This window comes from Moschus berezovskii, chromosome 10, assembly GCF_049115385.1.
Source record: "Moschus berezovskii isolate FMDL1 chromosome 10, NW_MosBer_1.0, whole genome shotgun sequence".
NCBI classification, from domain to species: domain Eukaryota; kingdom Metazoa; phylum Chordata; class Mammalia; order Artiodactyla; family Moschidae; genus Moschus; species Moschus berezovskii.
This window is the reverse complement of record NC_142469.1, coordinates 98927641-98942294: the sequence shown is the minus strand read 5'-3', so window position 1 is coordinate 98942294 and position 14654 is coordinate 98927641. Positions and strand designations below refer to the sequence as shown.

The following is a 14654-nucleotide window of genomic DNA, read 5'->3' as shown; positions in this document are numbered from 1 at the left end:
CAGGTCTTCTCTGGCCTCTGTTGCTTTGCGCTCCCTGTGCTGCAGCGTGAGGGTGGCCTCCCAGCTGTCAGCTGGGCAGTCCTGAGGCTCACCTCCTCTCCCTCCTGTCAGTGATCACAGTCCCTCACTGCGTTGTGTCCAGTTCATAAAATCTGCTTTGTGTGTTTTAGTCAGCTTCATGGTTGTTTCTGTAAAAAATAAAGCAAGACAACTTAATATCAGAATTGCTTTGAAAGTAGGCATTGGATGACTACCTTAGTTCAATTCTCCCAGGGTCTTCCTCTCAAATAACTTATGAATATATTATAAGAAAGTTTTTCTTGCATCCATCCCCCTGTCTCCATGTTCCCTTCCAGAGGTGCTGGTTTTCAACAGCAGTTTTGCCCCATCCCTCACTCAAGGGACCCTTTTGGTTGTCACAGCTGGGGGTGCTTCTGGCGTCTAGTGGATAGAGTTCAGGGCAGCTGGTAAATGTCTAGAGTGCACAGGACAGTCCCCATAGCAAAGAGCTACTCAACATTAACTAGTCCGAAATGTCAAAACCACCAAAGTTGAAAATTTCCGTTTTAGAGTATTGGGCCATAAAATCCATCACAAAAATGTGGAACCCTTTTGTGTTTGTTAGAAACCCTTAAGATGACGTCCTTTTTTTCCTGAGGTCCTAGTCATCTCCTTATGACTCTTATTAGTGCTCTGCTGTTGGTTTGAATTGAGGCCAGGCTAATGGTTCTCTTTGTTGCTGTTCTCAACTTTTGGATTTGTCCTTGGATTTTTTTCCTCAGCTGATATGATTATTATGGTATTTCTGCTCTTCACTTGCACAATAGAAATGCAAAAATACTCTCATTCTTTGGGGGAAAGAGCAAAGGAACAGAGGCTGAAGAGGTGGGGTAGCATCTTCAATGACTCAGTGTCACTTGTTGTTAATAATAGTGTTGCTTCCACTGTACCATATGCAATTATTTTTCTTTAACAAAAAGTTGATTTTAGTTAAGTTTTAGTTGAATATTGAGAAGAGTTTATATTGAGTCTATAGTTTATGGAATGCTTTAAAAGTATAGATAACACTGGTCCTCTGACTGATTTTCACATTTTTGCAAGTGAGAGTTTCAGTGGAAGATGATACAGCAGCATTCTCCTCAGCATTTTCCCTCTTTGTTCTTGACACTGTCATATTTGCATTTTGAATTTTAGCCACAGAAAGCACTTAGAATATTTGCTTGGCTTGGCCTTGTGAGTTACAGAGCAGAAACGAGCATGTTTGTCTTGTTCCTTTCCTCTAAGACGACAGGGTTTAAATGTAAGAAATTCAGCTCCTACACATTAAGGGGCTTGTAGACACTTTAAAGTTGCAGCTCATAAAGTAGAATCAGACTGTGTAGCAGTAAATGAGACCTTGACAATTCTCATCTAACCTCATGTTACAGGTGATGAAACTGAGACTCAACGTAGTTTAACGTCTTCCAAAGGTCGTGGAGCTAGCTGCAGGGAAAACTGAACCCGAACACTCATGTGTTTTCTGCTGAAATCATGATGTTCCGGTTCTTTGTGTGACTGGATCTGTGGTCTTTTCTTTCTGGGTCCAGCATCAACCTCTTCATCTACCATCTCCAGGGGACCATGGCTGGTTAAAGGAATGGCCTTTCCATAAATTATCTAGTTCTCATTGTCCCTGATATTTGACTCTGCAGTATCTCAAGCATAAGTCTAATTTTTCTACTTAAAATTATTTTACATGAATAGAAAAAAAAAACTGTTCTTGTGAATTTGTTGACCCCTTATTTTTCTTACACTCAATCAGAAATTTTTAAAAGCTCGAGGGTTAGAGGTTTCCTTTTACTGAAAAATTACCTGATTTGGTTCCGTGAACTTTTGCTCTTCAAATATATCTTGTAATGGAGTTTGAGTTTTCATAGCTTTACCTGTAATATATCAAAGAAACATCAAATGTTTGAGTGGTTGGATCAACTGTTGGACTCTTATGCTAGTGTTTAATGAAGTCTTTTGCAGAGCTTTCTGATCTGTGGATTAAATTCTTCCTTAATAAATGAGGGACAGGTATTTATGCTGCTTTCTTCTACATTATGAGATTGACATGTTTTTATCTCCAAAGCCTATGTGTATTTGCTGCAAAGATGGGATTGTGGTTGTTTAGTCACTGAGTCCATGTCTGTGTCCATGGACTGTAGCCCACCAGGCTCCTCTGTCCATGGAATTTCCCAGGCAAGAATACTGGCGTGGCTTGTCATGCCCTCCTCCAGCGGATCATCCCAACCCAGGGATGGAACCCACATCTCCTGCACTGGCCACCAGGGAAGCCCAGAGATAAGAGGGTAACATTCATGGGTCAAGATACTCCTTTCTCCTGGCAGAAGTGGATACATAGCACCCTTAAGTGAAATACACTTTAATGTGTCTTTATAGCAAATTAGCTTTCCCTCCATGCCTCTCTGGTTTGCTTTTGGTTAAAGTGATTTTTAAATTCTCTTCCTTTTATCAATGGGGACATACTTTTCAGATGTAAAGTAAAATACTGGAAGAAAATCCAGGATGAAAAAATTTAAGTCCAGGCATTTCTTTTGGTTTATTTTCTAATTTTATGATTATGTTCATGCTAGATTTTAGTTTTGCGCAACTGCTTTGAATTGTGCCAGTTTGTACAATGCATTTTAGAAAATTTGAATCTTATGGCATTGGTAAAATTAAGTTCCTTATTTTCCTTTATGAAGAGCTAGAAATATTTTTGACCATTTGATCCATGAGATTATTCTTTAAGTCTGTACTTCTATTTTTTTTGTTATTTGCTTGAGAATATGTACAATTCTTGGTTTTACTAAGAAATAATTGATTTTGTTGTATATGCTATAGCAGCTCATCACTTGTCTGAACGCAGCTTCCCAATAATTTTAATTGTCCAAATAGAGACAAGAGCCAGGTAAATTAAAGTAAAAAAAGCTGAGATGAGGTATGGCTTCTGAGTAACAAAATGTACCATAAAATCTACAGTTAACTTTGCCTATAGGAAATTTTTTCAGCATCTCATATTAAAGCCTGTGTTTAAATCTTACTAAAGGCAAAGCTTTTACAAGCCAAGTTACATGATTTTCATGCCCACAGCTGGTTAGAAGCAGCAAAGTAAAAGGGACTATTTGAGGTTAACACATGACAGTGAAGCAGGAAGGAGAACACCCAGCCCAGTAAATAGAACTTAAAGAATCACTCCATATCTGACTGTTGATTAGTAAGGCAGGCCTGGCCCAGGATTATTCCAGTAATCATTGCTGTCTGTAATGTTGACTCTATATCCTTTAAAGAGGTTTAAATGTTGACTCTGTCATTCAGAAGAGGTCCAGGGAGCTCTCGGAACAGGATGCATTTTAGAAAAATAAGTGTATAATTATTTTATCCCCATCACTCAGCTTTGTCCAATATAATACCATATTTTTCATATCTTTTTTAAGAAATAAAATACTGTAAATATGTTTGGAGCCTTCTTCTATCTCCCCCTTTTCCCTCCTGTGCAGTGAACTGTCTAAAATTGATACTCAGTGTTCCCATGACATGTTTTGCTTGCTCTGCAGATATAGATAGATATACACATGCACATGGAGAGTAAACAAACAATCTTTTGGAAGTTTTCCTATGAGTGCAGTCATACGGTACCTATCTTCAATTATTTGCTCTTTTTGGGGATTTATGTTGGTAACCCTTGTTATTCATTGTAACTGTCATTTAGTATTCATTGTCAGAATTACCACAGTTTAATTTTTGGATACTACATATAATGTTGCAATGAATATCCTTATAAATATCTCCTTGTGAAGCAGGTCTCTAGAATATATTCATAAAGGTAAACCTGACGGGTTATAGCAGTTTACTCAACTTTAGCTTTGCTATATATTGCCAGATTATAGTCCAAAATGCTTGTACCAGTCCCCACTCATTAGCAGCATATGAGAATTCCTGTTGCTCCATATACTCGCCATTACTAGGTTCTGTTAAGTCCTTTTTCTGTTGTGTAAATTCTATTTCATGGAATACGAAATTGTATCTCAAACAGTTTTAATATGCATACCCCTGATCTGTAATTTACTTGAGCATAGTTTATGATTATAGTTCGTTTGGGTTGCTACAATGTTTCTCATCTTATTTTCTATTAGTTTATCTTTTGATTATTGATCTATAGGGGTTTCTTCTATATTCTGAGCACTAACCCTTTGTCAGATAAGAGTTTCAAATGCCTTTCAGTCTGTGGCCTATCTTTATAGTGTTTTCATTATACAAAAGTTTTTAATTTAAGTAGAACAATATATATCAGCCTTTTGTGACTACTGCTTTTGCATTATTAAGAAAGTCTTCCCTGCCATGGGAGTCATAGATATTTACTCATAAAATTTAAAAATTTTAGTTTTTACTTGGAATTTATTTTTGGTTATGATATGAGATACGGGCCTACAGTAGCAGTCCTCTTTGTAGATTCCTGCTTATACCAAAGTCACCAAATGATCCACCCTTCTCCCACTAGCAGTTGCTACAGCACATCTGTCACATTTCAAAAGTCCACGTGTACTTGGTCTCTGAGGTATATTTGTGCCTCTCACAATACGATACTGCCTTAATTTTGGTATCTGGCAAGGTGAATGCCTCCATGTCACCTCCACAGAGCAGCCCCCGGCCCCGCATTGTTGACGTTCTTCAGGAGTGCCCTGGGGTATTCTTGGCCCTTTACTTTTTCATATAACATTTACATGGAATTTAAAGTTCTTTTTAAAGATCCTTTAGGGATGTTGGTTGAATTGTATATATTTATGAGTTAATTCACATATACCTAATTTTAAAATAAAAATGTTTGGGTGCTTAAAAGAAAATAAGTTTTTTGTTTAAAAAAAAAAGTTCTCAAAATCAGCCATTCAAGAGTTCTAAATATTCATGGTTTTATTACATTTAAATAAAGGACACACCATTGGAAATGTTCATAAAACTAAAGCATCTTGAGTTCATTATTCTTGCTGTTTTCACCTATCTATATTTATGGATTTCTTGTTTCATACAATATCTTCTACTTTGAAAATCCCAATAGCCAGTGGTAGGGAAATTTTCTAATTTGATTTTTTTTAAGTGTATTGTGTGTATAACTCACACTTCATAGATGTACCTCAGTTAGTGTCGAAGGAAAATGTTCCCCATGTTGGCTATATATCATGTTAGATAGCCTATGCTTTTAAATTTTACCTCGAAAAAATGCACCTAGTGTTCATAGATGATGAATGACATATTTGCCAAAATTCCTCCTTGTCCTTCTGCAGAGACTTACAGCTACTACTGGAAGCAAACAGCGAAGTCGCCTCTCCATTATGGCCCAGTACCTCTGTGACGTTCAGCACATCTTGACAATTCCAGGTCAGGCTTTTGTCCCCAAACCAGAGGTGAGTTTCTGATTATTTGTTTTAAACAATGTAGTATACTAGGACTAGGATGTGTGAGGATGTGTCATAGGAAATAATCGCTAGAATCTGATCTTCTATGCAAACTGTACCATAACTTTTTCCTTCCCTCTCCTAAAACCATAAAAATCACAGTGGTGGATCAGTTCAGTTCAGTCAGTCATGCCTGACTCTTTGCAGCCCCGGGACTACAGCACACAAGGCTTCCCTGTCCATCACCAACTCCCAGAGTTTAGTTAAACTCATGTCCATTGAGTCAGTGATGCCATCAAACCATCCTCTATTGTCCCCTTCTCCTCCTGCCCTCAATCTTTCCCAGCTTCAGGGTCTTTTTCAGAGAGTCGTGTCTTTTTCAGAGAGTCAGCTCTTCACATCAGGTGGCCAAAGTATTGGAGTTTCATTTTCAACATCAGTCCTTCCAGTGAACATTCAGGACTGATTTCCTTTAGGATGGACTGGTTGGATCTCCTTGCAGTCCAAGGGACTCTCAAGAGTCTTCTCCAACACCACAGTTCAAAAGCATCAATTCTTCGGCACTCAGCTTTCTTCACAGTCCAACACTCACATCCATACATGACCACTGGAAAAACCATAGCCTTGACTAGACAGACCTTTGTTGGCAAAGTAATGTCTCTGCTTTTTAATACACTGTCTAGGTTGGTCATAACTTTTCTTCCAAGGAGTAAGCGTCTTTTAATTTCATGGCTGCAGTCACCATCTGCAGTGATTTTAGAGCCCAAAAAAATAAAGTCAGCCACTGTTTCCACTGTTTCCCCATCTATTTGCCATGAAGTGATGGGACCGGATGCCATGATCTTAGTTTTCTGAATGTTGAGCTTTAAGCCAACTTTTTCACTCTCCTCTTTCACTTTCATCAAGAGGCTCTTTAGTTCTTTGTTTTCTGCTGTAAGGGTGGTATTAGCTGCATGTCTGAGGTTATTGATATTTCTCCCAGGAATCTTGATTCCAGCTTGTGCTTCTTCCAGCCCTGCATTCCTCATGATGTACTCTGCATATAAGTTAAATAAGCAGGGTGACAGTATACAGCCTTGACGTACTCCTTTTCCTATTTGGAACCAGTCTGTTGTTCCATGTCCAGTTCTAACTGTTGCTTTCTGGTCTGCATGGCATAGTCAATAAAGCAGAAATAGATGTTTTTCTGGAACTCTCTTACTTTTTCGGTGATCCAGTGGATGTTGGCAATTTGATCTCTGGTTCTTCTTCCTTTTCTAAAACCAGCTTGAACATCTGGAATTTCATGGTTCACGTATTGCTGAAGCCTGGCTTGGAGAATTTTGAGCATGACTTTACTAGCGTGTGAGATGAGTGCAATTGTGCGGTAGTTTGAACATTCTTTGGCATTGCCTTTCTTTGGGATTGGAATGAAAACTGACTTTTTCCAGCCCTGTGGCCACTGCCAAGTTTTCCAAATTTGCTGGCATATTGAGTGCACCACTTTCACAGCATCATCTTCCAGGATTTGAAATAGCTCAACTGGAATTCCATCACCTCCACTAGCTTTGTTCATAGTGATGCTTCCTAAGGCCCACTTGACTTCACATTCCAGGATGTCTGACTCTAGGTGGGTGAACATACCATCATGATTATCTGGGTCATGAAGATCTTTTTTGTACAGTTCTGCTGTGTGTTCTTGCCTCCTCTTCTTAATATCTTCTGCTTCTGTTCGGTCCATACCATTTCTGTCCTGTATCGAGCCCTTTGCATGAAATGTTCCCTTGGTGTCTCTAATTTTCTTGAGTGGATAGTTAGCTCCTAATCTGATTTTTCTTCCCCTTAAACAGAATGACCAAACATCTAGGTTTATATGTGTTACCCTGATGGTGGTATTATCATTACTATAAATGTTTTCATCTTAAAGTTGTATTTTGTCCAATGCCTTTTCTGCATCTAGTGAGATCATCACATGATTTTCTTTCATTTAGTTAATGTGTCATGTGTTACGTTTATTGATTTGCATATGTTGAATCATCTTTACATCCCAGGGATGAGTCTCACTTGGTCATGGTATATAATCCTTCTTTTGTGTTCTCAGATATGGTTTGCTAATATTTGTTGAGAATTTTTCATCTGTATTCATTAGGGATATTGGTCTACAGTTTTCTTGTGGTAGCCTTATCTGGCCTTGTTTTCAGGTGAGTGCTGCTTTCATAGAATGAGTTTGGAAATATTCCCTCCTCCACAGTTTTTCGGAAGAGTGTGAGAAGGGTTGATGTTAATTCTTCTTTGAATGGTAGAATTTTTTAGTTAAGCCATCTGGTCCTGGGTTTTCTGTGTTGGGAGGCTTTTGATTACTGATTCAACCTCTGCTTGCTATTGGTCTGTTCAGATTTCCTGTTTCTTCCTTATTCAGCCTTGGTTGGTTGTGTGTTTCTAAGAGCGTATCGATTTCCTCTAAGTTGTCTCATTTGTTGGCATATAATTTGTTCCTGGTTGTCGCCTCTGTTCCTGTGTGTTTCTGTAGTCTCAGTTGTAATGTCTCCTTTTTCATTTCTGATTTTGAGTCTTGTCTTTTCTTAGTCTGGCTAAAGGTTTGTCAATTTTAATTTTTCAAAGAACCAACTTTTGGTTTTGTTTTTTCATTTTTTAATCTCCATTTCCACTCTGATCTTTAGTTTCCTTCTGCTAACCTTGTTCTTTTTCTAATTTCTTGAGGTATAAAGGTAGGTTGTTTGAGATATTTTAAGTTTGTAATATATGTATGTATTGCTGTAAACATCTCAGAACTGCTTTTGCTACATTCCACAGGTTTTCAATATGTTGTCTTTTCATTTATTATTTGAGATTTATTTCTTTTGACTTCTTCTTTGACCAATTGGTTGTTCAGAAGTCTGTTATTTAGTTTCCACATATTTGTAGATTTTCCAGCTTTCCTCTTGTTGATTTCTACTTTCAATACCATTGTGGTCAGAAAAGATAATAGGTGTGATTTCCATCTTTAATTTTATGAGATTTGTGCCTTATCATGATCTATACTAGAAAATGTCCCATGTGCACTTGAAGAATGTGTATTATTCTGCTGTTGGGTGGAATGTTCTTTATATCCTTAGTCCATTTACTCTAGAGTAATTTAATTCCAACATTTCATTGTTGATTTTCTGTCTGGATGATCTATCTGTTGCTGACAGTGGCATATTGAAGTTTGTTACTCTTACTGCATTGTCATCTATTTATCCCTTAGTATTTGCTTAATGAAGTACTCCAATGTTGGGAGTATATATATATTTACTATTGTTGTATTTTAAAGATGTATTGACCCTTTTATCATTATATAACAACCTTGTTTGTCTCTTGTTATCAGTTTTTGGCTTGAAGTCTCTTTTATCTGATACACGAATGGTTCGGCCCCTTTTCTTTTGATTTCTACTTCCAGCCCTACACTTTGAGCCTATGTATGTCTTTAGAGTTGAAATGAGCTTCTTGTAGGTAGCGTATAGTTGTTGTTGTTAATTTATTTTAATTGGAGGGTAATTACTGCGATGGTTTTGCCATGCATCAGTATGAAGTGGCTGTGGGTATACATGAACCCTCCCTCCCTCCCCATCCGCACCCTCTCCCTCCATGTTGTCACGGAGCACTGACTTTGGGTGTCCTGCTTCATACATCAAGCTCGCACTGGTTACCTATTTTACCTGTGATAATGTATGTGTCTCTCTTTTCTCAAATCATCCCACCCTCTCCTCCTCCTACTGAGTCCAAAATTCTGTTATGCTGTGTTTCTTTTGCCACCCTGTACATAGGATTTTCGGTACCGTCTTTCTAGATTCTATATACATGCATTAGTATATGGTATTTGTCTTTCTCTTTCTGACTTCACTCGGTATAATAGGTTCTAGGTTCATCCACCTCATTAGAACTGACTCAAATGCATTTCTTTTTTTATAGCCGAGTAGTATTCCACTGGGTACATGTACCACAACTTCCTTGTCCATTTATCTGCTGATGGACATCTAGGTTGCTTCCCTGTCCTAGCTGTTGTACATAGTGCTGCAGTTAACATCGCGTATCTTCTTCAGTCCTGGTTTCCAGCTCAGTTTCCAGCTGTTGTACATAGTGCTGCAGTTAACATTGGGTATCTTCTTCAGTCCTGGGTTTCCAGCCCAGTTGCTGGATTGCTGAGTTCTATTGTATTTTTATTCCTAGTTTTTTAAGAATCTCCATACTGTTCTCCATAGTGGTTTTATCAGTTTTCATTCCCACCAACACTGTAAGAGGATTTCCTTTTCTCCCCACCCTCTCCAGCATTTATTGTTTGTAGACTTTTTCAATATGGCCATTCTGACCAGTGTGAGATGATACCTCATTGTGGTTTTGACTTGTATTTCATGAGCAATGTTGGGTTTGGTTTTGTTTTTCTTTAATCCATCTAGTCATTGTGTGTCTCTTGATTGGTGAGTTCAGTTCATTTATATTAGAGTGATTAGTGACAGGATTTACCACTGCCCTCTTCCTCATGCCTTCTGGTTATTTTGTATCACCATTGTTTTTTTCCTCTCTGATTCCGTCTGTCTTTCTAATGTGGTAGGTTTCCATGGTCGTTTACTCAATCTTTCCTTTTCTGTCTTTCATGACTCTAGAGTTTGGCTTTGTGATTAACATATGGCTTACATAAAAAACATCTCAGAAATAAAATAGTTCTTCTTATGCTGATATCACCTTATCTTTTTTTGTCTATAACGATTCTACCCTTTTACTCTTCCACTTATATGTCTTTATCACAATTAATCTCTTTTGGTGCTGAGAATTTATTGAGAAGTTAAATAGCTTTCCTTGAGCGTTTATGCTATAATTAAGTGGTTAACATACCATAACATTCTAATAGGGTTAATTAACGTTTTCTAATTCTATTTTTCACCTTTTCCAGGGTATTGTGAACTTTTTCTTTTATTGTCAGTAAGAAAGGCAATCGGAGAAGGCAATGACAAGCCACTCCAGTACTCTTGCCCCATGGATGGAGCAGCCTGGTAGGCTGCAGTCCGTGGGGTCGCTAGGGGTCGGACACGACTGAGTGACTTCACTTTCACTTTTCACTTTCACACATTGGAGAAGGAAATGGCAACCCACTCCAGTGTTCTTGCTTGGAGAATCCCAGGGACGGGGAAGCCTGGTGGGCTTCCATCTATGGGGTCACACAGAGTCGGACATGACTGAAGTGACTTAGCAGCAGCAGCAGCAGCAGCAAGAAAGGCAATGCCAAAGATTGCTCAAACTACCGCACAATTGCACTCATCTCACACACTGGTAAAGTAATGCTTAAAATTCTCCAAGCCAGGCTTCAGCAATATGTGAACCGTGAACTCCCAAATGTTCAAGCAGGTTTTAGAAAAGCCAGAGGCACCAGAGATCAAATTGCCAACATCCGCTGGATCATGGAGAAAGCAAGAGAGTTCCAGAAAAACATCTATTTCTGCTTCATTGACTATGCCAAAACCTTTGACTGTGTGGATCACAATAAACTGGAAAATTCTGAAAGAGATGGGAATACCAGACCACCCGACCTGCCTCTTGAGAAACCTGTATGCAGGTCAGGAAGCAACAGTCAGAACTGGACATGGAACAACAGACTGGTTCCAAATAGGAAAAGGAGTACGTCAAGGTTGTATATTGTGACCCTGCTTATTTAACTTCTATGCAGAGTACATCATGAGGAACGCTGGGCTGGAAGAAGCACAAGCTGGAATCAAGATTGCTGGGAGAAATATCAATAACCTCAGATATGCAGATGACACCACCCTTATGGCAGAAAGTGAAGAGGAACTCAAAAGCCTCTTGATGAAAGTGAAAGAGGAGAGTGAAAAGGTTGGCTTGAAGCTCAACATTCAGAAAACAAAGATCATGGCATCTGGTCCCATCACTTCATGGGAAATAGATGGAAAAACAGTGGAAACAGTGTCAGACTTTATTTTTTTGGGCTCCAGAATCACTGCGGATGCTGATTGCAGCCATGAAATTAAAATACGCTTACTCCATGGAAGGAAGGTTATGACCAACCTAGATAGCATATTAAAAAGCAGAGACATTACTTTGCCAACCAAGGTCCGTCTAGTCAAGGCAATGGTTTTTCCAATGGTCATGTATGGATGTGAGAGTTGGACTGTGAAGAAAGCTGATAGCCGAAGAATTGATGCTTTTGAACTGTGGTGCTGGAGAAGACTCTTGAGAGTCCCTTGGACTTCAAGGAGATCCAACCAGTCCATTCTAAAGGAGATCAATCCTGGTGTTCATTGGAAGGACTGATGCTAAAGCTGAAACTCCAATCCTTTGGCCACCTCATGGGAAGAGTTGACTCACTGGAAAAGACTGATGCTAGGAAAGGTTGGGGGCGGGAGGAGAAGGGGACGACAGAGGATGAGAGGGCTGGATGTACAGACATGAGTTTGAGTGAACTCCAGGAGTTGGTGATGGACAGGAAAGCCTGGCGTGCTGTGATTCATGGGGTCGCAAAGAGTCGGACATGACTGAGCGACTGAACTGAACTGAACTGAATGTATTCTTATTTCAGTTTGAGGAATTCCTTTCACGATTTCTTTCAAGGAGGTCTAGTGGTGTGAACTCCCTCAGTTTTTGTTTGCTAGGAAAGCCTTTATTTCTTCTTCATATTTGAAGGATAACTTAGATAATTGGCTGGCGATTTTTATCTTTTAACACTTTGAATATGTCATTCTACTCTCTTCCTGGCCTGTAATGTTTCTGGTGAGAAATCTGCTGTTAGCCCAGAGAGAGTTTTTTTTGTAGGTTACTTCCTCCCCATGCCTTTAAGATTCTTCCTCTATCATTGATTTTTGACAGTTTCATTATAATGTATCTTGGATAAGGTCTTTTATATTGAGGTGATATGATGTTCTTTTAGCTTCTTGGACATGTATGCTAAGTTCTTTCCCCAGGTTTGAGAAGCTGTCAGCAATTATTTTTCTGAATATACCCTCTGCTCTCTTCTCCTCTTCATAGATCAGTTATTCTTATATTTGGTTTTCTCCTCATACCTGATAGCTCTCTTAGGGTTTCTTCACTTTTTAAAAATGTTCTCTCACTCCTGAGTCATTCCTAAATTCCCATCTTTCAAGTTGCTAATTCTTTCTTCAGTCTGATCTGCCCTATTTCTTAAGCTTTCTAATGTATTTTTCATCTCATTCATTGAATTTTTCAGCTCCAGAATTTGGTTCTTTTTTAAAATTTCAGTCTCTTTGGTAAAGAACTCATTCTGTTCATTAATTTTATTCTTGAGTTCACCAAATTGCCTTTCTGAGTTTGAAAGTGAAAGTGTCAGTCACTCTGTCGTATGTGACTCGTTGTGACCCCATTGGATGTAGCCACCCCCCCGCCACCAGGCTCCTCTGTCCATGGAATTCTCCAGGCAAGAATACTGGAATGGGTTGCCATTTCCTTCTCCAGGGGATCTTCCCAACCCAGGGATCGAACCTGTTTCTCCTGCATTACAGGCAGATTCTTTACCATCTGAGCCACCAGGGGAAAGCTCTGAGTTTACTTGTGGCCCATTGAATTTCATCATAACAGCTATTTTGAATTCTTTATAAGTTAGATTACAATATCTTGTGCCTTTGAGTTTAGTTACTGGAGAACTATCATTTTATTTTTGTGACACCGTATTACCCTGATTTTCATTGTGTTTGACTTGAATGTGTCTTTGCCGTTGCTTTTAAAGTAATACACTTACTTGTTTACTTTGGTAAACGTAATAGAAACCCTTGCTTTCCAGACGGTGGCACTGTAGCTCAGGTTTTTGGTGTCTATCTGATCTGGTTTTGCGGCTACACTCTGGGGGGGGGGGGGGGAGTGGTTTTTTTTTTTTAAATGCTGTAGGAAAAGCTGGAGGTAGAGTGGAGGGAGGTTTGGGCTTAGCGCTGGAGGCTTTGCATGCTCACAGCCCAGTGAGGACCCCAAGTGGGGATGCTTCCAGGGATCCAAGGCAGACAGCAGGTAACAGTAGCTTCCTTACCCTCTGTTATTCTCGGCTGCCTCTTTCCCTTTCCTCTCCCTCCCCTCAGTCATGAGGTTTCTCCTCAAAAATCCAGATGCTGCTGCAGAGAATCGGGTCCCTCCAGTTGTAACCTGTACATCCAGGCAGTCAGCTACTCACCCCTTTCTCTTTCCATCTCCTCTGTGAGGCAAGTTCTCACTGTCCTGATGAAAACTCAGCTCTGGGGAGGGAGGGGGACTGACTCCTCGAGTTTCTCCTCGTCACCTCCAGGCTGGTCTCTGCTCCGCTCCAGTGGCGTGCCTGGTTCTCCCTGTCTGGCTGACCTCCACAAGTTCTCTATGCCCTGCGTGTCCGCCATGGATTTCAGTCTCCAGTTTTGCTTCCCCTACCCCTGCCTCCATCAAGTCACCAGGGGTAGGGTCGGCTCACCACCGTCTTTGGGCCCAAAGCCCCCTCCAGGAGCCTGTCTACTTTCTTCAGCGCAGGAAGTCTGCTAGTTGGTCTGTTGTGAATGATGAATTGTAAATGAGAGGATTGAAAGAAACGACTCATGCTGCCAAGATACTGATGTCACTATCAGAATCCAAATATTTTTTATTTATCATGATTTCCCCCACTTTTTTGAGAAACTTTGTTTTGACAGCTTTACTTGTGATCAGTCATCTGTGGAAAAATAGTTGGATATTAAACTAGGCTCTGACTATTATATGCTAATCACAGAATAATAAAAGCTAATTAATTACAGAAACAAAGCTTCTGTGCCAGAAATACAAATCAATAAGCCAGTGTCTAGTTTAGCAAAACCACTGCTGGATGAATTGCTACAGGACATACATGTACTGTAAAATCTTATTTCTTCATTGAAGGTACTCTGAGCCCCAACCGCATGAAAAGCCCTAAGCTAGGCAGGTGGTGCCTAGGAATGAGAAGTCAGACATCTCCCTTCAGGAGTTCACAGCTAGTGAGGAGCAGTTTTCTTCTTGCTAAAACTCAAATATAAAGTCTTGCAAAGCTTCCTTTAGATTCTTTGACCTTCACTGATATAAGTAGATATCATGAAGAATTGTGTTACGTGGTTTTTAGATTTAGGTGTAGGTGTGCATTATAAATTTAGAATGGGGCCCTGACCAATAGCATTCAACCTGTTTACGCACATTGAGCTGCGATCTGAGGCATCTCCATGGCCTTGGCTGCCACCTTCCCCTTCCTCTGCTGCACATCAGTCACAGTTACCCGGGACCTTAGGAATTCAG

General features: G+C 39.7%; 1 protein-coding gene across 1 annotated transcript in view; it reads left to right on the top strand.

The window, feature by feature from the left end:
• Positions 1-14654, top strand: part of TFB1M (transcription factor B1, mitochondrial) — a 61468-nt gene that overhangs the window by 24299 nt on the left and 22515 nt on the right. Inside the window, 1 exon segment of the mRNA XM_055433877.2 lies at positions 5307-5426. Within this exon segment, the coding sequence (XP_055289852.2) occupies positions 5307-5426 (120 nt within the window).